Raw genomic sequence first — 24,908 nt, 5'->3', positions numbered from 1 at the left:
TCAGGGGGCGGGGCTGTTTGGGTGGGGGGTCCTGCCACGTGTACTGGGGGATCACAGGTGTTGGGGGTTGTGGGGCCCTGGCCCTGCTCCGTCTCCCTGCAGCTTTCTCCCTGTTCTCCAACCATGCGGCGGAGGCTGGTGAGGCAAGCGCGGACACCGAGGATGCCATTATAACCCTGCTGAAGAAAGCCAAGGTGGGAAGCCGGGGCAGGAGCCGACTGCCTCCGCACCCTCGGGGGCTCAGGGCTCCCGGCAGGGACTAGGCTGTCGCGGCAGCCCGAGCTCCCCTTGGTCGTCGTCTCCGTTTGCAGCTCAGCGTCACGACGGGCGAACTGGAGGAGGCAGAGAAGCTTCTGCACCAAGCTGCCCGCCTGGCCCAGCAGTCGCAGCACAGGCAGGCCATCGTCTACACCTACACCATGGTAACCCTCCCTGCCTGCCCTGTCTCCTCTGGGCTGGGTCACGCGACAGCTGCATTGGCCCCGACTCGCTGCCAGGGCAGCCCCAGGCCAGGTGCCTGCTGCATTGGGCAGCTCTCAGCGCCCGTCTGCCTCTCTCCTAGATGGCGAACCTGGCGCTTCTGCGAGGGCAGCTGGACAGTGTGAGTGAAGCCCTCTGGGGCGAGCGCCCCGCGTCGTGTCCTCCCGTGCCAGGGGCACAGCTGGGTGACGCTGAGTTGTTCGGCTACAGCGAGACGCAGAGCGGGGGTCCGGAGCCGGGGACATCGGGGCACTAGCGTGGCGGCAGCTTTGGTCACAGGGTGCGAGCGGGGTCTTGCATCTCCTCTCCAGGCCCCTTCTCCCCTCCCCTGGGACTTGCAGCAAAGCTGGGTTGTTCGCTGCAGGGCCCCAGTCCTGTGCTTTGGGCAGTCTCTTCCTAGCGCAGCTCTTCCTCTGCCTTGTCGGGTGCGAGGGCCCTGGTGCAGGCTTTGCTACTCCAGTGCCCGAGGGTGCAAAATGAGTCAATGCAGAGATCAAAGAGATTTCAAAACCCCTCCCCACCCCCAAGAAGTATGGGTGGTGCTTGCCACCAGGTATAGCTCAGAGCTGGCTCCGCCCCGGACACCTGCTTTCATTCCAGGCAGAGAAACTCTTCAAAGCAGCAATAAGCTTCTTGCTGGCTGGGGACACTAAGCAGGTGAGTCCCCTGCTGCCTGCCGCACGGTTTCCTGCTCCCCATAGGGACATCTCCACCGCCCCCCTCACTGCCCCCACTGCAGCAGTCCCTACCTCTCTTGGGGCAGACAAACCTGGCACCTCTTCCACAGCCTGTGGACTGGTCCCTTCCCCTGTAGAGCCTGGAAGCTTCTTGTGCTGGGGCCACAGCAACCTCTGCCACCGCTCCAGCAGTGTCCACTGCCAGAACCAGTGCCCCTGCCTCATGCAGGACACTATCTTGGCCTACACCCTATAGGCGTGATCCTGAACGCTCTGGCTGCTGTGTCCATGCACCTCTGGCTTCTCCCCTGGCAGGATGACAACGCGATCATCGAGATGTCCCTCAAGCTGGCCAGTATCTATGCTGCTTGGAACCAGTGAGTACCCGTCCCAAGCTGCAGCCTACCCTACTCAAGAGCTCCAAGGCTTCCGTGATGGTTTGGGTCAAGGGAGAGTCTTGTCCCCAGGAAGGAGGGTCCTGCTGGCACAGCTCAGGGGGAAGCTTCAACTCTGGCTTCAGAGTCCATGATGGCCTCAGTCTCAAGAGAGCAGGCCTCTGGCTGCTTGGCCTGGGCAGCAGGTCAGCCCCAATTGCAGTCATCTGAGGACGAGTCCCTGCAGAAGGTGTCCTCGGAGACTAATGCGCTGAACGTGTGCAGGCTAAAGGGACTTGGGTTTTAGCATTTAGGATTGGAGCTAAGCAGTAGAGCACACCTGCCCTGCAACACTACCTCCAGGGATCCTGGAGCCCTTCACCAGTTAGCTGAGCTGATCCAGAACTGGTCCATGGTGTTAGGGGCTGAGGCTGGGAGCAGGTGCTGTTTGCCCAGAACTGCGGTGCCTTCCTGAGGTCTCAGTCGGGGCAAGGATTAGATTGGGATGTCCTGCACATGCTGCTTCGAGTGGGGGGTGGACTTGGTTTGCCAAAGGCTGACTTTTTTTCCCCCACTGCTACGCAGAGACCAGCAGGCTCTCGCAGGCTACAAGTTCTGCATCCTGACCCTGGAGGAGAAAATAGCTGCGCAGAAGGACTTGCCTGAAGACGTCCTCCCTGGTAGGCAGCTCCTAGGTGCTCGCTGTGGCCAATGTGGCACTGTGCCCGCCCCGCGCTTCCCTGCCCAGTGACTTCCAGCCACTGCCTGCCTTGGTGCCCAGACCCCCTCCCACTCTTGGCTGACAGTCTTGTACTCAGTAGTTCCCTGGGAGCAAGGGGCAATACCTCAACCCATCTTCTCTTTTCTGCTTGCAGCAGAGAAAAGAGCCAACACCCACCTCCTGCTCGGATTGAGCCTGGACTCCTACGGCCGTTACCTCCTCACTCGCAACCAGCCGACTGTGGCCCAAATAATGTATGAGAGAGCCCTGCAGATATCCAAGGACATCCAGGGAGAGACCCATCCACAGGTGAGCTGGGCCCAACGGGTGTGTTCAAGGGAGGTGTGCTCACAACGGGATTGCTTTGGAGCTGGGCCTGCTCCCCTTGGGGCCGGTATCCAAGATCAGGCTCTGTGCTCAGGCAGCGGAAGACTGAGCATGAAAATGGTCCATGTGGGCGAGCCAGCACTGCTGTCATCTTGCAGAAGAGTCCGTCACTCTTGTCACGAGGGCAAGTGCTCCATGCCACTGTTCTCTATCCCCTGCGCTAATGCTTTCCTTGCTGTCTTGGTGCAGACGGTGGTCCTGATGAGCGACTTGGCGACCGCGCTGGATGTGCAGGGACGCTACGACGAAGCATACACCTACGTGAAAAGGGCAGCAGAGTTGGCGAAACAGACGAAGCATCCCGAGGAGCACGTGGTGCTGAACAACCTGGCTGGAATTCTGATGCATAAAGGTAAGGACTGCCCCCACAGCCAGCTGTTCCTGTGTGTGGGGCACAAGGCCTGTGCCTAGGCCGTAGCAGGCAAGGAAGACTTGAGTGGGGTTGGGGAGATGGGTCAGAACAGCAACATGCAGGGAGGCAGTGCGGGAGCTGTGATCTGCTTTATCGCCACACCATGTGGTGTATGTTACATTTAAACCACTCTCTGGGCTGGGAGATAGCAGGGCAGGGCTGTAGGTGCCAACTCTTTCCAGATAATCCCTTTCTACCAAGAGCTAAACACCAACCCTCTCTGGCTTGCAATCCACAAAGGAGAATCCAAAAGTGGAGAGAGGCTCACGGTGAGTTTCCTTTCCCCTCCTTAAATGCAGAAGACTTTCTGCAAGCAAAACATGTATATGAAGCAGCCCTGAAGCAGGCACAAGAGAAGGGAGATGATGCGTCTGTCCAGCACATCCAGAAGCAGCTGGCCAAGCTGGCCACGTGGAGAAAGGCACAAACCCCATAGGTGGCAATGTACAGAGGTAGCTTGAAGCATCACAGGGGGCCAGGAGGTGGCTTGCGCACAGCACAGGCATGTTGGGATCTGGGGGGAACTAAAAGGACAAATTACAGGCTCAGTGCTGAGTGAGCAGGGGAGTACGGGAGGTGTTGCTGTGGCCTTCTTTTGTCTGGCCCCAAATAAAGCATTAACTGTTATAGATGCCCAAGTGAGTTCTCTTCTGTACTTTGCCTGGCCTGAGGTTATTTAGTATACGTCTCAGCCTCTGACCTTTGTATTCTTGTGCTTAAAGGCATCCAAAAAAGAAAGCTTAGCCTCCCTGGGGGAAAACACATTCTGCTTCCAAGCTGGGTCACAGCTTGGGAGGAACGTCTAGGTCAGTCCATGCTTCCTGTCGGCTCTCTTGCTCATACTGCACTAACAGAGCCACAGAACTAACTGCAGCAACTTCCTGCTGCAAAAGAAAAATCGTAAGTGCTTTCTGAGCCTGAACAGAAGGCGGCTACTTCGTGTTCTACCCCAGCAGGCAAGGAGCACGGGAGATGTGATAAAATAACAGTTACCCACACAAGTCTACCTAGGCTAGCAGAGCTAGCACTGGTATTTTGGTGACTGCTAAGATGCTGAGGCAGCAACTAGTTAAGAAGCTGTTCTTAGCTAGTGATCACAGCTCTGTTTAGTTGTACAGCAGAGCAATTATGCATTCAGCCCTGGTCCTCTGTATTACAGTGTGTCCTGCATTTCTTCAGTGTGCATGTTCACTGAAGAGCCCTGACAGTTGCAAGGAACTGAAAGCCCGTGCATTTCCTACCACACTTACTGGAGGATGAAGCATCTTACAGGTGCCCAATGCACATGTCTAACTCTGCTTCCATGTCAAAGTGTCACATTGCTGTACTTTAACTCTTACCATGGCATAGGAGTGGAGGGAGCTCAGAGCTCCATGAGGCTGCTTCCATCATTGCTGTACAAACTTGTGCCTACTGTTATCAGCTTGGCTAGAGGCTGTAAATGAGAGGGAGAGACAGGCAAAGCAAGTGGAGAACTGATCCCCTTTATTGATTGGTCTGAATCCAGAAGTCACTGTCTACTGAAGACATTGTGTGAAAAAAGTATTAAATTTTATCATGACACATGGGTTTTTCAAGTCTTGAATGTTTTCGTATCAGAATCACCAAACATACCAAGATGAAAACATTGTGAAAGCGCTGATCAGAACACAGTTAAAAAGTTGTCATAAACTGCTCCTTGTAAACAATGATGTACGGTAGCCTCATTTTGAAATGGGGCAGATGTCATCTGATTAGTGAGAGGCTACTACAATTGTAACGAACCTGCGTTTAGGCTCTGGGCATCAGCAACAAAGTTAAGGGCAAGGGAACCATGCCTGATGAAAATTAATGAGAATTACATTTAATGTGCAAATGCTACAAAACATGTCTCATGGGAATCCAATAATACTCCTTAGCTAGGCCACCTCACAGCAGCTATAAGGCGACAGTACAGACTTCCTTGAAAGTTATGCCACGTGTATCCTCTGTTCTTTACTGTGCAGTTAACATGAGGCTTATGGTGTACAAACCTCTATTTCATGCTGAGCTCGATCACTTAAGCAGGTGAATTTTAGAATGGGACTGGGTTCTCTACTTTCCCAACACTAACTGTGCGCTAAGGGTAGACGGACTTATTTTCCAGCACACGCTGCTGTGGAAAAATAAAGGGAGAATTTAAAAAGTCAGGGCACAGGTCTACACACACAAATAACCCAATGGATGCTTTAGTCCTAGAAGCCAGAATTGTTTAGTTCTTTTCAAACTGTGAAGACACTTAGAGGAGATGTGAACGCACCCAAACTAACTGCAGGATACAAGATGCAAAGACAGCCTCAAGGCAATCCTGTAATACCTTCAGCGTATCATCAAGTGCCCAAAGAGAAGGGTTAAAAAACATCTTTCCTTTCTCCTTCCTGGAACTGGGGAAATGGATTGCTCAACATTTACGTGACTTAAAATATCCTATACTAATTCAGTGCTGCTTCTGGTCTGTAACAAGGACCTCCAAGCTCTTCCATAAAATGTGGAGCCTGCATGGACGCTGAGTTACAGACCACCAACTTTTGTACCTTCCAGATGCAAGAATGGCAAATAGAGTAAGTCAAGTTTAAGTTTTTTGATAGGTAAATCACTGAAGCACGGCATCTGACAGCTCTCTGCTAAGACCCTTCAGAACAGTCTAGCTGCTAAAGGGGATGGACATTGTTTAATCTGATACTGGAGAGACATTTTTCCCTGAATTAAATAGCGTCCTCCCCTAACCAGCACAAATTGCCTTTTACCTCATAGCAGCCAAGTAAAAAGGCTGAGAATCCAACCAGCTGAGGCAGCACCAGTCAGATGCACGTGAACTACATGAAATAGAGCCTGCTCGTGCAGCAGGAACTGGTAGATGAAAGATTACAGAGCCCCTCTTTTAGTACCATGATTTTTTTAAGAGGTGATTTCTCTAGAACTTACTGCACACTCTACGGCAGGGGCGGGCAATTATTTCAGGCGGAGGGTCGCTTACTGAGTTTCGGCAAGCCGTCGAGGGCCGCATGACAGGCAGCCAGGGGTAGATAAATATTACTTTTCTAAATTTTTAGAGGCCCCACAGGCCAGATAGAATGGCCTGGAGGGCCACATCTGGCTCATGGGCCGCATTTTGCCCACCCCTGTTCTAGGGGCTAGCTCATGCAAGATTTTGGGTTTCAACGGATGACCTTTCTCTTCTGGAATTGGGGTTTAAAGCCGGGATATGCACTTTAAAATAAAAGGGTTTGCAATTAGAGTGAAGTAAGGGGGGAATCACAGTATCTAGTTCAAACTGGCTGCAGATCAAAACCAAAAGGTCAACTTGTACCTTTTGGTTTACTCAAAGCTCAACAGCCGTTTGTTGTTTCTTTAAACCAGAGCTGGCTGTTGCTCCGTTTCTCTTGACAAACCAATTAACCACCCAGAGCCTTTGTTCAGACCAGCGGTTTGCTGCAGTTGTGCATGGCAGTGAGATTTGTTTCAAACAGTAACCTCTTCGGGCTGCATACAATGCAGAAGCCAGGAAACACGGAAAGGGTCCCCTAGAACGCCACTCGGTCACCAGTGTGGGGAACAGTGAGGTATGCTCCCAGAAGCTGCTTCGGGGTTTTTTTCCTTTTAAACTGAACCATAAACATACCCATGCAATAATAGTTCTGCAGTGTTGCTAAATAAAACTGACCGCACTGAAAATTTACAATGTGGCAGAAATTTAAAAATCAAAGAGAAATATATCATCTTCCTCCAGTGGACCAGACGATGTTAATGTACAGAGTTCATTAAGGGGGCAGTCTTAAAAACAAAAAAACATTTTCACAAGCGCTTGAACACCACTGAGAAAATGTGTCTAAGGAGAAATTAGATCAAAGCACAAGGCCTGTGGGAAGCAGCACAGCATTAGAGGGCAATGCTGCTGCTGTAGGCAGGCTTGGGTTATGAGGAGTATTCTACACTTGAGAAGATGTTTAAAAAAAATTACAAAATGACCCCCGAAGTTTATGCATTGATTTGAACATAAGTACACCAGATACTACAGCAAGGGGAAAACCACTGCAAAAAGTACTCTCTATTTACAGAAGAATGATTTAAGGACATGGTTTTCTTTACAAACAGATGTAGAACAGGAATAGTCCATATTTTTAAAAACTCTTTACATATTTATCTTTAGTACGTCAACCTTCCTCAATCACAATCCTCTACATGGGCTGTGCAGAAGGCATCTTTCAAATCGACTCTCCAAATAAAAGTTTCCGTCGCTTCTCCATCTCATATGGCCCTTGCTCTCTTGGGAAAGTCTCTTTGGGCACAAGTCAAAAAGAAGATTTCCTTTGACCCGCAAATTTAAAAAAAAGAAGAAAAGAAGAAAAACCACCTCTGCATAGTTCAGTCGTCGCTGTCAGACAGAGTCTCGTATTGTGCTGAAAGCAGTGGGGCAGGCTCTCGCTCCCAGATCCTGTTCTGTTGGTGAGTGGTTGCTTGGCTCATGGATGGTGGAGCACATGCGATGGATGTTGGCGGTGTACTGCTGAGCATCCGCATCGTCAGGGGGTTGTAAGGGAACTGCGTGGATCCTAAGTCAAAGAAAAGTTCACGCAGGTCAAAAAAAGCACGATGTCCCAACCAGCTTCTCCCTCACTGACAGAAAAGTCAGCACCTGCTTGTTTTAAACAACGGCCACCCACGAGAAAGGAAAAATAAGTTACTTTCCTCAAATCCCCATGACTATAACAGCCGGGATGATGGGCAACTTATTTAACTTGAAGGTATGCAGAACTTGGCTAATTTTCATAGCTTTAATTCAGAACACCGCAGGAAGCAAATTACCACATTTCTTTGGCACAAGCCGCTTGATACGATACAGTGGACTTAGTTTCAGGGACTAAAAGTACTTTGGAAGAAGGAAAAAAAAAAAATGTTCTTCAGCAGCTGTCTACACTTATATCCCTCACTGTTCCAGTCAACGGAGGTCTGGTCTTGGGGTTTAGATAGAAATTACTTGATTTCAGTTCTCAAAGTTAAATAATTTCACATCTCTGAGGTGGCTCAGCCACTGGTAGAGAATAGGAATCACTTTGGGGAAAGCAAATTAAACTCATTACAGCCTGACTGACCTCTGGCAGTGGTGTCTTTTGGAAATGCTCTTGCCTCCTACTGAGACCGTTTGTTTCTCTGCCAGCATCCAATTCATAAAGTTCCCTGCTTGACCTTGGATGCTGCGATTGTTTGGGCCCGCACACTGAACGCGTGTTTAGCTGTGTCTAACTTCCCAATAGTGTTTCTGGCACTGTTTCTCACCTGTTGATGAAGGCCTGTCCTCCCAGGCCCACACTGGAGTTTGTCTATGGTAATCTCCTTCTGAATGTACAGATGAGACAGACGAAGGTCTCTCAGTTCCTAAATAGCCCTGCCCAGGAATAGGAGATTTAGACTTCCTGCTACTGGACTTGCCGATTAACTTCTGCTTGCCGACTCCCACTCCTGGAAATAGAAGCCACGCACCAAAAAAAGTTATTTATTTATTTTCTTCAAAAAAGGCGCACTGCATTTTAGACTCAGCAGGTTTTTATAAGCTGACATCTAGGAGACTAATCTGTCTAGAGGGTTTCACTAGAACAAACCAATCTGGCCAGGAGCTGCAGGCTGATGCTCCTATTTGCTGCCTATGCCCCATTGCTAGTAAATCCTGACTCCCATCATCGAGGGGGCCATTTCAGCTGAGATGGCCACATAACCAAGGTTCTTTCAGAGGCTGCCTAATTTCATCCAGTGCTCCCTGGTTACCACACATGCTGCTCCAGGTATGTATCTTCTGTACTGCAACGTTGAAGGTGCAGCATATGCCCCCTCATCCCCTCTGCTCATCACAGCAGCTGTGCTCCCAAAGGAGTATTGGAAAACACTCCTTCTGGAGTTGGTGAATCTGCTTTGTGAATGGGAAGAGCCATGACACTGGTGTCCTCACCCAAAGGGCAGGAACACTGTCTCTGCAGCACTGCCAGCAGGCATGGATTCGTGTTTTTGTTGCTTCAAGTTCACTTCAATCCTTGTGTTCCACCCCACAGTTACTGTCTCCAGGCCCTACAATTTGACAGAGCTGTAAAATCTCACCTGAATTGGGCGATGGATTAGCTTCTTCTCTACGGGTCTCACTGTTTGCTGATACTGCAGGGTTGGAACTGCCAGGTGCTACCCCTATAGGTTGTGACATTACAACTCCATGATCCTCCCCTTTGTCATCAAAGTTTCCCATCAATGCCTTCCTAATAATGTCTTCCAGACCCAGATTACTGGCAGGATCTGCAAAGGAATGACCCCTAGAACTGACCGCACCTGGGAGGAGGAAGAAAACATATGGGGAAGGGTGGGAGGGGAAGGACAAAATACACCTCAAAAGATTTACAAAGGGGCGTGGGAGAAGATTTGAGAGAGAGAGACAGAGGAAGAGAGAGATGGAAAAAACAAAGGTGAGCAATTTATGCAAAGCTACATGCTCCAAGCAGCTCACAACAGCTAGGAGTTAGACATGCCAGCACATGTTAAAAGAGCCATGTCAGTTGTGCCACTAAATGTCAGCGGACAAGATCTACTTACATGTGTATTGAAAACAAAGAGCAGAGGAAGTTAAATATGCCAATTTGGACAGAATATTATTAAAAAATTTGCAACAATTAAGATCTTTCGGTTACAAGGGAGGAGACCCAGCAAGAAGCACTTCACTCATGAAACATCCCAAGCTGTGTTGGAATTTCATTTTGTGAATTAAAATATTAAATTTAAAGCATTTAAAGGCAAACATTTAACCTTTACCACCTTTCTCTCCCTTAACTTAGAGGCAACAATATTAATATGAATTACATGTTAAACCAGGTCCGTCTTGGATGGGGAGTTACCAGAGCACTTGCTGTAAATGCAGCAAGCACCTCATTAATGATTCAATGTCTTCCTTTCTAAAATCACACTCACATTATGACCAGGCATCATAACCTTTTTTAAACTATAAAATGGTGGGATTTTGTGAGTATTTATAATCCCGGTTAAATGAGATGCCAAAGAAAAAGTGCTAGCATGGTTTTTGCATCTGTGCAAAAAGTAAAGCTACAGTAAAAATAAAATAGCATTCCTGCCTAAACTCCAGTTGAGACATTTGCTTAAATTCCCTTTACAATCATTTTTCTTTCCCATAATGTACTGAAACAGGATTTTTCCCAGTTAGAACTTCACCGATTCAATGCTACATTTTCCCATCATTTCTCAGCCTCCCAGTGCACCCATAAAAAAGGCATTATGCCATTTTTACACTCTCCATAAATTATTATGCCACTGATGTTTCTCTGAAAGACTTACCTGAGGTAGTGACTGCTGGCAAATTGAATATTTCAGTTCCTGGCTGAGCAGCTGCTGTAATTAAAGCAGAGTGGTGAAGTTAGTTTTGCAGTACTGGTGCCTGCTGCACGTTTTATGCACAGAGTGTAATTAAACAGACTTCTGATTATTCGTCCCCTTTATGTGTTTTCACTTCACCACTGGAGGTTCTCAGGACTGGAGAGGTGCTATTGCTCGGAAGAGTCAATCCATGTGTAAAAGGTTTAGCTTTACTATCTAGTTATAAAACAATCACAGGCAGTCTGCTGTCCTTTAATAGTCTTCCAGGGACTAGATGGACCAATGCTTTTCCATGTCTCACATATTTCACACTGCACTTGAAAAAGGCATATATTTTTTGACCTGAATATACCTATTTTTGTGCGTTTTACAGATTTGATATTACATCTGTATTTACTTAACACTGTTCACAGATACACTGGGGTAAGCAGGGAAAAAAAATCAGGTCAGTAGACCTACATGATAAACGTGATAGGGACATCTGTAACAATACAAAAATGCAGACCGACTCAAAAGTGACACGCAGCAAATGTCAAACAAATGTCATTGGCATATACTACATTCACTTACTAGAATTGTAGATGTAAGTTAAGCCAAAACTTTAGTGCAGCAGAACAAAAATAGGCTGCATACCCTAATGGGGCCATTAGAAATAAAAAGGACATTTACCACCCTTACACATACCCTAGGTTTCTCTTCTTATTGAATGAGACAACACGGGTTTAACATTGGTACTAACACACACCCATTGAACTCACTTATAAGTGAAAGACTTTTTACAAGACAGGCCCCATTCTGTCAGCTATAACACAGCAACATTTAAAAGACTTTCCAGAGCAGTGATGTACTTCTGTGGAACAAACACTACCTTCCTGCTCATCACAAGAGATGGGCTCCGACCATAGCATTCAAGGGTTAGGAGTCAATTAAGTTCCCTTCAATCCAACTTTGAAAGGCCATGTGTGTTGACTAAGGCTAAGTCTGTTACAACGAGGGCTGGTAGTATGCTGCACGACATCAGATTCTTCAGCCCAAACTAGTTGCATATTCAAGCCAAAGGCTGCCATCATGACACCCTGAACAGCAGTGGCCAACAACAACTAGATCAGTTTTTAGAACACAAAAACGAGAAGCCTCCAAGGAACACAATACCAAAACTGTGGACAAGCACGTTTTTACACATAGCGGGTACCAAACTGGAAAACCAAGTAAATCCCATGAGAGAGAAGTGCCAAGTTTTCAACAAACATTTGGTAGTTCCACACTTAAATACTTGTCCTTGGTTTACAGAAGCAAGATTCCTTCCTCTCAACTACAAAAGTTAATACAGCAAAACAGTCAGTGTTTAGTTGTGTTTTTTATCCATACTTTTATTTCTAATATTGTTTAACCAAAAACTGGCTAGATTTTTTAGGACTGCAGTTCAGGGGTGACTTATGTTGGAAAATACAATGTAAAGGAGAAGTCCCCAACTCACTTACCCATGTCAGAGTCACCTCCACCAGAGGAGTTCAACTTACGAAATATCTCCTGCTTCTTGGACTTCACCATTGGTGATGTGCTTTCAAGCTTGGTGAAAAACGAAGGCAAGTAGCTTATACTCCCAGGAGAGCGAGAGTCAGTCCTGTTGAGACCAACAGGTGTCAAGAAGGAACTCAACATGTATTACTCTTCTCAGCAGTTTTAAATGTTACAGTCTGAGTTTGTACCGGGGGCTAGGTTCAACATATTTTAATACACATTTGCTCCCGTACCTCAGTTCTAGACACTCAGCTACAGTCTCCAACTTCTAATATGCACTGGGGTTTGCCCAAGCACATGCCAAACCAGCAACTTGCCAAGTGCATTTAATTTGCAGATGTTTAAGTAGTTTGCACTACTGATAGGTGTCAACCTTCCTTTAATACACACAAGGAAGTTGATGGATGGAGAGATTACTCAGGAATAGAACTAAGGTCTCCTATCAGAAAACAATGCCCTAGCTATTGCACCATGTTGCCTCTAGAATTACTGTAATTAAAACAAATTCCTAGTTTCCTATACACTTGCACTCTAGGCCTAAACAGTGCTGCTAATTTAAGAGAGGGAAATCAATCTCCAGTTCCAAAAGAACTGGATTTTTAGGAAAACTTTTGGAAACATCTATCCTAAATTAAAAGCCGAACATGAAAATTTTTACAAACAGGAAATCCAACAACTTCCCTCGACAAACAGAACATGTACACACACTACTCTCCTTCTGAAAATCAGAGCTGCTGTTTCCAGGCAGAGAACTAGAACATTTGCTCCCTCCCTGAGGAGCTCAGCTTTTAGACATACCTCTGTTCAGTAGGCTCGGATCTTTGGGAAAGCAGCAGAACATTGTCTTGTTTCTCATGCACAACTGGGACCTGAGGGGGTGAGATGGGCTCGTAGGACTCTGAAGAGACATGACTTCTTTCTGGAGACTTCCCAGGTCTACATTTACAATGCAAAGAGATTATATTCTTTACAAGCAGGAACACAAGCAGTTCACTTGTTACAACAACCAGTGATCGATCCTACATTGTTTATGACATATTTAGGTCTGTGAAAGGCTTTGGGATATTTCAGGATCTTTCAAAAACAATCCACATATTTATTTCTATGCTGACCTTCAAGTGCTTAAATGCCTTCCTTCTTTCCAAAGACTGGAGATGACGTGCAGGGAATCTAGCACAATGGGGAAAAGGCTGTAAACTATGCGGAATAGCTAGACCGCACTTAACTGTGTAGAAAGGAAGAAGATAAGACGTGTACTGCGCATGCCTCCAATTTGTTGAAGATCATGTAAAATGCAAGTTGTCTCAAAACAGCTAAGAAAGGTTAAGGGATATACTGACTTCAAATAACTGGAGCCTAAGTCAGAGTTAGCTTTGGTTGACTACTTATCCATGCAATAGACGGATTTACAGTCAAACTGGAAAAAGAAAGTCATTTTACCTTCCCCTGCCTTTGTCGGAGAGATTCTCAGGAGATACCCTAGCAGCAGACCGTTGGTAGTGGACAGACTGTGACTGCAACTCGGGACTGTAGCGGTTGGGTGCCTTGGCCCGAAGGGGCGTGGGACTTGCAACAGGAGCTGAGTTCTGGAATGTACTTGTGGGAGGCTGCAGGGAGGTCTGGGAGGCCGACTGGTTTCGAGCAAAATTTTGTGTAATGATTTGCTAATTGAGGGTGGAGAAAAAGGTCAGTCAGTGGTTTGGCAACCCTGAGGACATTTAAAAGAACTGAAATTGGTGCTATATGCAAACACAGCTGTAACGCCCATAACGTGCTTGCAGAACATGTCAAGATCCCAGCGCCACTCCTCCACCCCCGTCCACCGTAACTTGCTATTGTAACAGAACATGTAAAGTTTCCAAGTTCCAGAAACACTAACCAATTTCAGAAAAGGCCCACGCAAAATAACTTACACAGATATGGTCATTAAGGGTGATCAGACGATGGGTCTTGGGCACATGTGCCATCCCTTCTGCCTGTGAGGAAGGTGGTGGAGGCTGCTGGGGAGATGGAGATTCTTGTTGTGCCCTGTACCGATGAATCGACCCCTCATACTGTCTGTTGGGATCATCTAGTTTTCAAATAAAAGAAGCAGACCAATCTAATGAGACACTAATGTTATATAGGGCTTGTTACTGAAGCTTAAGATTTAAAAAACCTGTATTTTCTTGAATACAACATTCACCTTTTTCCAAAAACAGGTGCTGGAAATTGGTTCCCTAGCTGCTGGTATTCAGTTACTTACTATGGGGAGAGATTTTCTCCTTCTTCATTCTGCCTTCCAAAACACATGGTGTGTATTATATTTTGAGAATGTTGTATGTAAGAAAATACAGTACTTCAAGTACTTATAGAAAGGAGTATTTGAAACATTCCCCACATGAGATTTCATGTAACCAGAATAATTAACAGAGCTTTTTTACATTTCCTCCCTCGCTGCTCGTGTATCGGATCCTCTGAAGCAAGGGAGCAACAGAAAGTTGAGTTCTAGTGTTTAGCTAGATTTCACCGCATTGGCTTAGACCTCTCAGTAAGCTATCACTAGCATCTTTCACCAAGATTTTAAACCTTAACGTGTTACAGCCTTGCCCCACAGTCTGCCAGATTTAAAATGTTTTCCTAGACAGCCAATATACTGGGAGTTTAAAAAGCATATTTTTCAACTGAATAAAAGCATTTTCTTAACAGTGTTTAATCAGAAAATACTCCACTGAGAAGCAGTACAGTTAAGTGAGCTTAGGCCGGGACTAAAAATCAGGAATTCTGAGTTTTCACCCTAACCATCTCAAACTGTCCATTGGATGTCAAATCATTCTATTTACTGCATTTTCCCCATAAACAAAATGGGAATAATACACCCAATCTCTCTCATAGGAGTATCAGTGCATAATTAGGGAATACTAAATATCATTATACTTTTGATGCATTGAGCCGATGTTCTCACTCTCTGCAGTTCACAACATGTACTTTAGAGAGAACTTCTGAAGACTGAAGTGTGCCTTAAGCCATAGCTTAAAAGGCTGCTCATGTACTTTAAATGCATTTGCTTTCCTGGCAAGTGATAAAAAGGAAATGTCTACCCTAGGCACATGACAAGCTTTTTTACAGCTACAAAGCAACTCACTCTCTGCCTGGTTTGGTTTGGGCACCTCTTGTTGATAGGGCTGCAGTTTTTCTTGTGCAGGCGCTGGCGAACTTGCAGGAGTGATCACCTCAATGGCATCTCCAGGTGGCTCATACCGGTGGGAGGATACTGAAGTTCAAGCAATGGAGAAGTTTTTAAATAAAATACAAAATCAGCACACGTCTGAAACCCCTTCACTGGCTGTTAACACCAAGCCCCATTCATATGTTCCAAGAAGTGCAGCTGCATAAAGAAGTCATTTTATTTTTATGACCGTAGCATTTAAATAAGCTCTTTTCTCCTCATTTCCACAGAGAATTTTCTGCTGCATATGTAAAGCTATTATTTTTAGGAAGCACACTGTTATTGCTAGCCGGTTTAAGTTTTGTTTTCCTATGACTTAAGACAAAGAAGAGAATGGCTAAGATTTCCCCAGGCATTTGCAGCAAATTTGGACTTGGTTGGATGTCAAGAGTTTTTTCCAAGCACCAAGACTCTCACAAAACCTGGATTTCTCTATGAAGAGCTGCCCATTTCTCAAGAAGAGAATACTGTTTTGTCACTTCACATCCAGTATTGAATTCTGTGAAGGAAAGGAAGTATAGCACCCACCTTTGCTTAAGTATCACAGCATTCAAGAGTTTTCAAGAACCAAAACCAGACCTCTTACAGAACAATGCAGCAAGTGACATAAGACAGCACACACAATTAAAGGCAAAGATACTCACAACTGCTAGAAGAATCTGAACTCTGCGAGCCCCGATCCCGTGCATCCTTGTCTGAAGCAATCTGCCGAGTGATGATCACATCGATGAAGTTCGCAGCAGTAATGGTGGTCTTCCCTCGGGTTCGTAACTCCTCCTCGTACCTGGATTTAGAATGCCCCTTCTCTTTACCAGCCTCTGAATACACTACTGAGGACGAAGACTGACCCTGGGACTTGCCACTGGAAAAGGCTGCTGATGTATAGGGACACTGAACAGGTCTCTTTTCCATGTCCAGCACTTCCTGCTCCACCTGTGGCTGCTGCTCAGTAACCACGGCTGACCTGCGCCCCATGTTCTCTTCTATTCTGCCTCCTTCATGCTTGTTCTCTTTTGCTTTGGCAACTTCCATCTGAGGAGCAGAGGCTGCAGCATCTACAAGTGCAGCCAGGGCATCAGCTGCCGTGTTGTACCGGGAAGCAGGCAAGCCTGGAGTGATGGTGGGGGCTCCAGGGGTGAGCTGCCTGTTTGCAAGCAAATATCTGCATTAGAGCACAGAATAGGAACAGAACACACCTCTCCTGGCCTCCCAAAGACAAAGCTAACATTTCCAGTAGGACTGGTTGAAAATACAAGTTCATTTCCCAGATGTCAAAGAGCCCTTTCATCCCTACAATTTTTCATGCTAATTTAATTTTTTTTTTTTTTTTTTAACTAACGAGCTCACCCCAAAGAGGCTTCTTTGCAACAGTAGTTTAAGAAACATACATGATACGTAGCTGGGCAGCAGGGTCCAGAGGTGTGATCACACTTGTCCCGTTGGTTCCTTGGAAAATACTGGGCCTTTGCTGCAGTATGTTCTCTTGCGTTCTCACTGAAGGAGAAGGTGAGCGAACGTACCCATGACTGCCAGGTCTACCAGGCTGCTCTGTACCTTCAGTGTGCAGAGAAAAAAAATATATTCATAACATGTAGTGTAACTGTGGAGATAACCACGTTGCAACTGTGGAGATAATAATGCACCACTAATCATACAGCTACTCCTTCCCTCCATCCTTTTTTGTCAGAGTTTTTCCAAATACATGCCAGTTTTTAGATGTTCTAAGGACTGGAATTCTCCAGCTGGCATTGTAATAAATGTCACTGTATTGCTGACAGTATCTGCAGGGTTGATTCCATCCTACACCATCCAAAACAGAACAGAGCCAAGAGCACGCAACTGTGGAAGCTACAACTGCAAGGAAAATCTCCACATCTTGGGAACTATCCTTGAGATCATGCTAACAGTAGGCTACATGGTACCATTTTAGAGCTGAAAACAGCAAACAGCGAGTAAGCCATTTAGCTGCACTTTAAGAAGACTGATCCAAGCATGGCAATAAGCACTCACCAGGCCGAAGGTAGAGTTCACTGGGAACAGCAGCTATTCTCTCCCTTTCTCGCTCTCGCTGCCTTTCCTGCTCTCGTTCACGTTCTCTCTCCCTCTCTCGTTCCTTCTCCCTCTCTCTCTCCCGTTCCCTTTCAGCATTTGCTGCAGCTGAAGCGGCCAGATGTGTAGGGTGTCCTGGAAAAATACATGAGGTGAAATGTCTTTAACAGCAGTAAAGAGCACAAAACACTTGAAGCACAGCAAAATGTGAGATGTGCTTGTTTTAAGTGGGCAACAGAAACATATATGGATTTTCAAGCTCATTGTCATGCCACTCTACGCCACGCACTTGCCTAAGCAAGCTGACCTTAATGTGCACTGTCAGGGAAGGAATCAGTCAATAACCTTCTCAACTTACTACATGGCTTCAGTGTCAGAAGCTTGCCAGCTGGCAGAAAGCTGGAGCTAAATTCCGTCTTGAATACACATACCTGAAGTTACTGTGCCCACATGTCAGATGGTAGAACCTGGCCTCTGGTGCCTGAGAGGCACTGAGTTACCAACACAGTATTGACCATTTTGCTTTGTTTATCCCTTGGTTTGCTCTTCAGGGCCTTCAAAAGGTACGTGCAAAGCATTAGGGACCTGACTGGGGATCTTTGGCTCCTACTACAACAATACAATACACTGGAAACAGCATCTCCCATCATCCAAAGTGAACTGGCAAAAGCAACAAGAGCATCACGCTCACTTGCTGCCTGTCAAGGAGGGTCAACTCTCTCCATATATAGGAGGATTCAAAATGATGCATAATGACCCGAGTGCTTACCTGGTGACAGAGAGGCAGGATTGTAAGGCCTGGGAGGGAACGTAAGCTGGGTGCCAGGGATATAAGTGATCCTCTCCATAGGAGGGGTGCTTGTTCCTCCTGGGTGTGGCACTAAGATAGTGGGAGCCATATTATTCAGGTCAATAATTCCTGTTAGAAAACAACGGAATGAGAATATACTTATTAGCATCCAAAACAGTTACTAAAAAGTAAATATGCATCAAGATTCTGCTACTTCTACAATACCCTTTGTATAGTTTTGCTTTTATGTCTGTAGAGACCAGTCACAGTTTTTGGTCCACACGTTTCATATAAATCAATCCCCTTCCTCAGAAGCGTGTTTTAAGAGTATCTGAAGGCAGCAGACATACCTCTGGCTCCTGCATATGGGAGAGCTAACGTTTGCTCTCTAGGAGATAATCCTCGGGTTACATCAGGGCGTAAGTTAACCTGCATCTGCTGTGAGGTAATATAGTCATTTAGGATTGTCTGCCGTGTGTTCTCCATCGCATAAAGCTGGTACTGACTTGGGTAACCTGGGGTGGGTGAAAGCTGCCTCTGAAACAGGTATGCAGCTGCAGCTGAGAATGAGGAGAAGCAAGATTTAGTGTGCAGCAAGAGTGGCTTGACATTTGTAATGAAGATATTTCTTACGCTTAAATGAGAAGTGTTGCCAAACCTCCCAGGCCAGCTCTGACAAGGCCAAAGCCAGCATTGCCAATAGTGATATTCCAATGAGAATGAATTCATAGACTAATGGAAAATATGTTGTTTTATGGAAAAAGCCATGCGAGGAAACAATATAAATCCCTAAGTACTGCAGAAGTAAATGGCTGAACTAATCAGAAGTAGTCATAAGAATGGGCAGGGGTGTACTATAAATGGAAATGTGATTGAACTCCTGCGATCCATACTGTCCAAATTAATGGAGGTAAACGTTAATGTTCAAAACCAAACATAATATGTAACATATATTATAATCTGAATGTCCAAATTACAGCTTCACTCCAAAACACAGGCTTTTCTGTGCATTACTGAAGATCATGACAGTACTGACCACACCACTTACCAGGATCCAGAGCCCTGTGAAATGGCATGGCTGGATCCAAATGAGGGGGAAGATGGCTTCTGTAGCCTTCTGTAGTAGCTCCTCTATGATGGGGGTCAAAGGGACTGTGAGCTACTACTGGGTCGACCCCTGGGACTGGTGATTTTGCTGGTACACTCTCTCTCTGAGTTGGAGTGAGCGGTGTTTTCCTTTCATGATTTGTAGACTTCCCAGAAGACATTCCAGCTGAAGGGAGGGGAGAGGGAGAATGAAAAAACAACTTTTTTTAGCAACACAATCTTGATACAGGAGGTTGTAAATAGAATTGAGCTCCAAAGGGAAGTGGCTTATGCACACCTGGAGCCCTGCAATGTCACCTGTGCTCAACAACACCCAAGGAATCAGAACTTGTATGGCTATGACCTGGATACCAACAACACCCAACACATTTAGATGAGATGTACAGTTGCAACTGAAGGCAGGACATTGCTAAGTGGCCTTTCAGCTTAACATGCCAGCTCCTTCACACAGATGATGCCCACTCATAAGTAACAGTCTCTATTTTAGAAACCTGAAGCCACATCTTTAAAGCTTTAAAGTGCACACGGAGAGAGAATCTCCTCCCTCACCCTTGTAAGTGTACGTTTGCCTCGAGCAGAAGTTTAGTAGCACAATTATGAATACTGCATCCATCACAACCCCGCTGCCTGAGGTCAATATACAAGCAAAAGTTTCAGGCTCATCTAACAATCTCTTCTTACATCCACAAGGAAAATGAATGAAATGTTTTGACAAACAAGTTCGGTGACTTCATGCTGTTGGTCTTTTACTTTTTTTTTTCTGTACGCCCTTAGGGCTGGTGTGCCTGACAAAGAACCCCCAAATTACATTTCCAGTAAGCCAGTGAAACCTCTGAGTTCCTACATAGTCGATTTCTACAAGGGCAGTGAACATGCTGCTTAAATTATATCCAAAATATAAATTTATTTGCCGTGACTTTATTCTCTTAAGGCAAATCAGTTATGAGTCCACTCACATGGACAATGCTATTTTGTCCAACGTCCGATACACAGTATAAACACGTGTACAATGTGCATTTGATTAGATAAACTGAGTGCTTAGAAAGGGTCAGTGGACATAAATCTCAGCTTCTCCATCCACAAGGTGGCAGAGCTCAGAACATAATAATGTGACACTTGCTCTTGAGCAGCGAATTTGCCTCTTCACTGAGAAACAGCCATGAGTTTATAATGGGAATTGCATCAATAAGGAACGGCTGTTTCTGAAAGAAGCAGGATGGAAGTAACTTACCTGGAACAGTAAGCAGATTTATCCAGGATAAAACAAGCAGAAAGCAAAACTAACACCCAAAAGTTTGGACATTCAGAGAGGACAGGCTGATACAAGGCTGTAATGAATGTACAAAGCCTCAAGCAAACGCCAGTATAGGAACCAGTACCATTGTAGCTGCATCTTTAAGGAAATTACATTTTTATTTAAAATGTCCCATTATTGAAACTTTCTCTTACCTATTTGAAGTGTGTGTGTGTGTGTGGGGGGGGGGGGGGGTTAAAACCCTTTTCTACATGGCAAAACATGGATATTTCCCCCCCGCCCCCGGCCCTTTTCCTTTGCAATTTCAAATCCCAGCAATGGAACTCAAATGGCTGTATAGACCCGCACAGTACCCATCACTGGAAGCATCACCACACCTAGGAAGGCCAACTGCACCTTGTCGTGCATCCACAGATGCATCTCGAGCAGGTCCAAGGAGGTGATCCTCCCCCTCTATGCGGCACTGGTCAGGCCGCAGCTGGAGTACTGCATCCAGTTCTGGGCGCCGCACTTTAAGAGGGATGTGGACAGCATCGAGAGGGTCCAGAGGAGGGCCACTCATATGATCAAGGGACAGCAGGGTAGGTCCTATGAGGAAAGGTTGCGGGACCTGAACCTGTTCAGCCTTCAAAAGAGAAGGCTGAGGGGGGATCTTGTGGCCTGTTATAAACTGGTTAGGGGGGATCAGCAGGCGCTGGGGGAGTCCCTGTTCCCCCGAGCGCCGCAAGGAGTGACCAGGAACAACGGTCACAAGCTGGCGGAGGGAAGGTTTAAGTTGGACATCAGGAGGCGCTACTGCACGGTCAGGGCGGCTAGGGTCTGGAACCAGCTTCCAAGTGAGGTGGTGCAGGCTCCCACCCTGGGGGTTTTTAAGAGGAGGTTGGATGACCACCTTGCTGGGGTCGTTTGACCCCAGTACTCTTTCCTGCCACGGCAGGGGGTCGGACTAGATGATCTGCTCAGGTCCCTTCCGACCCTAGAAACTATGAAACCTTTCACGGCAATGTTCAACTTGTGCTTTTATCTCTACACAACAGTGGCCTTTGATTTTTTTTAATCTTACTGATTTGAGAGAGATTAAAGTAAGTGATCCAAAGGACATTTGTATCAAATTGTAGTAAAATGATGTCAGGTTTGGGGGATGACTACTAGACAGTATCTCCAAACATTTCACTCTGGCTATGCATATAAGTAAGCAAAAATACATCCAATTAAAATTCTAGATATTTTAAAACAAACACCTATTTTAGCTACAGTGTCTGTATTACGTACAGGGTGGGGCTCACAAAGATTAGCATGAGTTGCGTATTTATAAAGGTGCTTTTCCTTTCTGAGAAACAGGCTTGAAGCAAAACATTTGTGCAGTTAAATGCCTTAAAAGGGGACAGGGCATCCAGTGGTATTCAACTCAAAACCTGCTGGGTGCTACACAGCCTCAAAGGATGCCAGTTATGTCCCAGTGTTTACAGTAGGAGGGCAAAAGCAGAGGAACCACTAGTAATGTGGGCACTGATAATGGTACCCAAAATGTCCCAACAGCTCCTCCCCTACCTAACTCTCTCAAGCCATCTGCCTAATTTCTTGTACATACGTGGGCAGAGCTAAGTCACGAGGACCACTATGGCTGGAACAGCAGTGTTCTGGGAATGCAGCTCAGCAAGGTGTTTCTAAGTTAGAGCATACAGAATACAGGGTACAAGGCAGCTCTGGAAGAAAGAAATAATAGATGGCTAGCTCAGCCCTCCTTGCTGGGAGAAATATTACTTTGTTTTATGCTCTCTTTACAAAACTCCTTTCAGTCCAGTTCCTGACAATTTAAACTAATAAAGAGGCTGAGGTCAAAAAGAGAGATGGCTTTTTTAGTGGGAGATTATGCCAGATTATGGCAAAGGCCGTAATTACCCCCTGAAGCAAACAGGTTCAACTGAATTAAACCAACTTCAGCCAACAAAAACAATTCTAGCTTAAAGCTACTTTCAGGTCCATCACATGTTCCTTGTTTTATTTTTCAAGCACAAGAGCTAAAAATCATGTGTGTGTAATTAAGTTTATCTTGCAGACTTGACTTTCTAGGTATTACCTGGCAGCATTAGTAGGCTACGACCAAATGGCAGGGTGCTCTAAACAGAATCCCCTACGACAGCGACGACAATGGCCGGCACATGCACTTGTGTAACTTTCTAAACAAATCCATTTAAGCACAACTTAATAGAGCGAGATGAAAGTGGTTTTTGAGGTTGGCACAAACCAAGACACAGCTTCTACACACAGTAAAATGCTATTCACAACCTTTCACACTATTTCGCTATTTCTTTTTTAACCCACCTTTGGTACTTGTTCTCCAGACACCCCCTCTCCTTCAAACCGCTCCTTACAACTTGCATGGAATTGCCAACAAAAGCTAGTTTGCTGAGAGTGAGGATGTGGAGTATTATAAAAAACTGGACCATTAGGCAGTGTACATGGCATTCCTACATTATAACATAATCTGTTTATGTAACCTGGCCTGACTTCTTTATAAAGTAAGATGTTATTTTCTTTCTTCTGGATATCATGCCTTAACCTGCATTACGAACTGTGGGCAGGGCCTTTCCTTCTTTGCTTTCAGACATCCAGCTCCTTTTTAGAAATAATTCAAAACATATTACCAGCAACACTTCACAGGTAGACGTAACTAACCTTACAGTTCTCTCATTTTCAGCTTCTAAAAACAAATACCTTGTTGAATGAACTCAGATCATTTTACTGAAAGATCTGGATTCTCCCAAAGCAAACAGATCTGTCCCTCTCTCCTCCCACCGCTCTCCAATACAATTAAATGCATAAATCAGTTCTATTGCAATGTTAGATATAAGTGACTGGGGACACAATCCCAGACCATTAAAATGAGCAGATCTGCTCTTGCTATTGGTTTCAGTAAAGTTAGGATTTCACTTAGCCCTAAGGCTCTTAATCCCAGCCTAGTCACCAGTCCACTGTGACCCTGGATAAGTCGTATCTTTATGCGCTTCATTATAGCAGCCTGTAAAACAGCAACATCTACTTGACAAGAACGTAATGAAATGTAACTGAATGTGGTTAGATCATCGGTAACCAAAAGCACTATACAAGCACAAAAAGCAGTGAATGTAAACTTAACGTTATTAAAAGCAGCAAATGGGGGACACTTTCAAAGATGCTGTGGCCAAGACCTTTATAGTGAAGGTTACAAAGCCCAATGTGCAGACAAAAAAAAAGTTCATTTCAGTTCAAATAAAAGCTCAGTTTTAAAAATTCCTTTGTGGCTTGCAGCCCAGAGTGAACAGAACCACGGCAGCATAAAAACCCCAATCAAGTGAACTGTTAAAATATGATTTGATAAAAACTATTTTTAAAAATATTCTTAAAAAAAAAAAAAAAAATCAAATGAGTAAGTTTTGAAAATCATTCTGATTGTAAGTGGAAACTCTACGCTGGGCGAGAAAAGATAGCATACCTTCAGTAACTCTGTTCATCATTGGGGAACTCCTGGACATAGAGCTCTGATAGTTCACAGGTGTCCTTCTTGCATTGGTATCATCATAAATCCCAGGGCTCAGCTGTGATTTGGGAGCTTCATGAAGAGTTGACCTGAGAACAGAGGGACCAGAACTGACCACTGATGTATGGCGGGTACGTACAGCATCCGCATTCTTCACATCTTCATATTTTCCTCGTTCAACCACTTTCATGTTTTCTGGCATCATTTCCAGCTGAGGCATTCCGCGGGGTAGTTTACTTGGTCCAGTGATTAAAGATTTAACGTTGTGTTTGATGGCAGACTGGCCAGAGTTACTTTCATATTTTATAGGTGTACCCTAGAAAGGAGAAAAAAATCCACGATCAGCAAAGGTCACCCTGCCAGCCAATCACAACTGCCCAGACAGGTGCTTGTAACTTTTGGATGAACATATATACGTGTGTGGGAGAGGAGGCAGCAGAATCTTATATACAGCTGCTTATTATTCTTCATGCAAATTACCCAGCACACATTGCTAACCAGATATGCAATCCCAGGTTTTTACCCCAGCATGAACTGATTCCAGTCACCTGAGAAATGGAGCCTTCTATAATGGGCCTTGCAGTCTGCACTATTTCTGGAGTCTTGCGACTTTCTTGGCTCAGTAGGTCCTGCCTGGGGATTTCGTGGATAGAACGGCCCATTTCTTTAATGGTAGTGACTCCATCATAGGGCTTTCCCTTGGTAATGGCTCCTTCAAATGTCCTTATGGGTGGAGATTCTCTCTTAATCTGCTTGGGATACTTCAGACCGTCTTCAAAGCTCTCCGCCGTCGTTCTGGGTGTGCCTTTCACAAAGAAAATACAATTGACCAAATCTTTAGTATGCTGCTAGGCAGTGGGGCTCTCACAGATAAATTTGCTAACTTAAAAATCACAAATATTGAGCAAACTGAACACATACCTTGCAGTTGGAATTCTGACTGGACACTACCAATGAGTCTATTATAAAGCACAGATGTCTAAGACAGATGGACTGCCCACGGACTTAAATATGTATTTTACAT

At 45.4% G+C, this 24,908-nt stretch overlaps 2 protein-coding genes and 1 long non-coding RNA gene across 7 annotated transcripts in view; 1 reads left to right on the top strand and 2 right to left on the bottom strand.

Annotated features, from left to right (window-relative positions):
• The window catches only part of TTC19 (tetratricopeptide repeat domain 19), a 4,968-nt gene extending 311 nt beyond the window's left edge, over positions 1 to 4,657 (top strand). Inside the window, exons 2-10 of the mRNA XM_019510960.1 lie at positions 5 to 194; positions 312 to 422; positions 563 to 601; positions 1,081 to 1,137; positions 1,473 to 1,534; positions 2,117 to 2,211; positions 2,407 to 2,561; positions 2,829 to 2,991; positions 3,351 to 4,657. Of these exons, the coding sequence (XP_019366505.1) occupies positions 5 to 194; positions 312 to 422; positions 563 to 601; positions 1,081 to 1,137; positions 1,473 to 1,534; positions 2,117 to 2,211; positions 2,407 to 2,561; positions 2,829 to 2,991; positions 3,351 to 3,487 (1,009 nt within the window). The 3' untranslated portion in view covers positions 3,488 to 4,657. The remainder of the gene's footprint in view (positions 1 to 4; positions 195 to 311; positions 423 to 562; positions 602 to 1,080; positions 1,138 to 1,472; positions 1,535 to 2,116; positions 2,212 to 2,406; positions 2,562 to 2,828; positions 2,992 to 3,350) is intronic.
• Positions 4,658 to 6,421: 1,764 nt separating this feature from the next.
• The window catches only part of NCOR1 (nuclear receptor corepressor 1), a 104,681-nt gene continuing 86,194 nt past the window's right edge, over positions 6,422 to 24,908 (bottom strand). For all 5 annotated transcript variants that reach the window (XM_019511208.1, XM_019511209.1, XM_019511210.1 and 2 more), the window contains 17 exons: positions 24,433 to 24,689; positions 23,840 to 24,200; positions 19,051 to 19,275; positions 18,353 to 18,562; positions 17,982 to 18,131; positions 17,174 to 17,347; positions 16,552 to 16,717; positions 15,808 to 16,307; positions 15,080 to 15,208; positions 13,869 to 14,026; positions 13,396 to 13,619; positions 12,754 to 12,891; positions 11,916 to 12,058; positions 10,396 to 10,449; positions 9,160 to 9,381; positions 8,347 to 8,529; positions 6,422 to 7,622 (listed from right to left, as the gene is read on the bottom strand). In XM_019511208.1, coding sequence (XP_019366753.1) covers positions 7,435 to 7,622; positions 8,347 to 8,529; positions 9,160 to 9,381; positions 10,396 to 10,449; positions 11,916 to 12,058; positions 12,754 to 12,891; positions 13,396 to 13,619; positions 13,869 to 14,026; positions 15,080 to 15,208; positions 15,808 to 16,307; positions 16,552 to 16,717; positions 17,174 to 17,347; positions 17,982 to 18,131; positions 18,353 to 18,562; positions 19,051 to 19,275; positions 23,840 to 24,200; positions 24,433 to 24,689 — 3,482 coding nt within the window. In that variant the 3' untranslated portion in view covers positions 6,422 to 7,434. The remainder of the gene's footprint in view (positions 7,623 to 8,346; positions 8,530 to 9,159; positions 9,382 to 10,395; positions 10,450 to 11,915; positions 12,059 to 12,753; positions 12,892 to 13,395; positions 13,620 to 13,868; positions 14,027 to 15,079; positions 15,209 to 15,807; positions 16,308 to 16,551; positions 16,718 to 17,173; positions 17,348 to 17,981; positions 18,132 to 18,352; positions 18,563 to 19,050; positions 19,276 to 23,839; positions 24,201 to 24,432; positions 24,690 to 24,908) is intronic.
• Positions 20,569 to 22,528, bottom strand: LOC109293347. The gene is made up of 2 exons (XR_002096303.1): positions 21,357 to 22,528; positions 20,569 to 20,741 (listed from the first exon to the last, which is right to left on the bottom strand). It is a non-coding gene; the product is annotated as an uncharacterized LOC109293347 (long non-coding RNA).

This window comes from Gavialis gangeticus, unplaced genomic scaffold (genome assembly GCF_001723915.1).
Source record: "Gavialis gangeticus isolate Ggan-Ray unplaced genomic scaffold, GavGan_comp1, whole genome shotgun sequence".
NCBI lineage: Eukaryota > Metazoa > Chordata > Crocodylia > Gavialidae > Gavialis > Gavialis gangeticus.
Note: the sequence above shows the minus strand (reverse complement) of the source record. Positions and strands in the feature narration are given on the sequence as shown.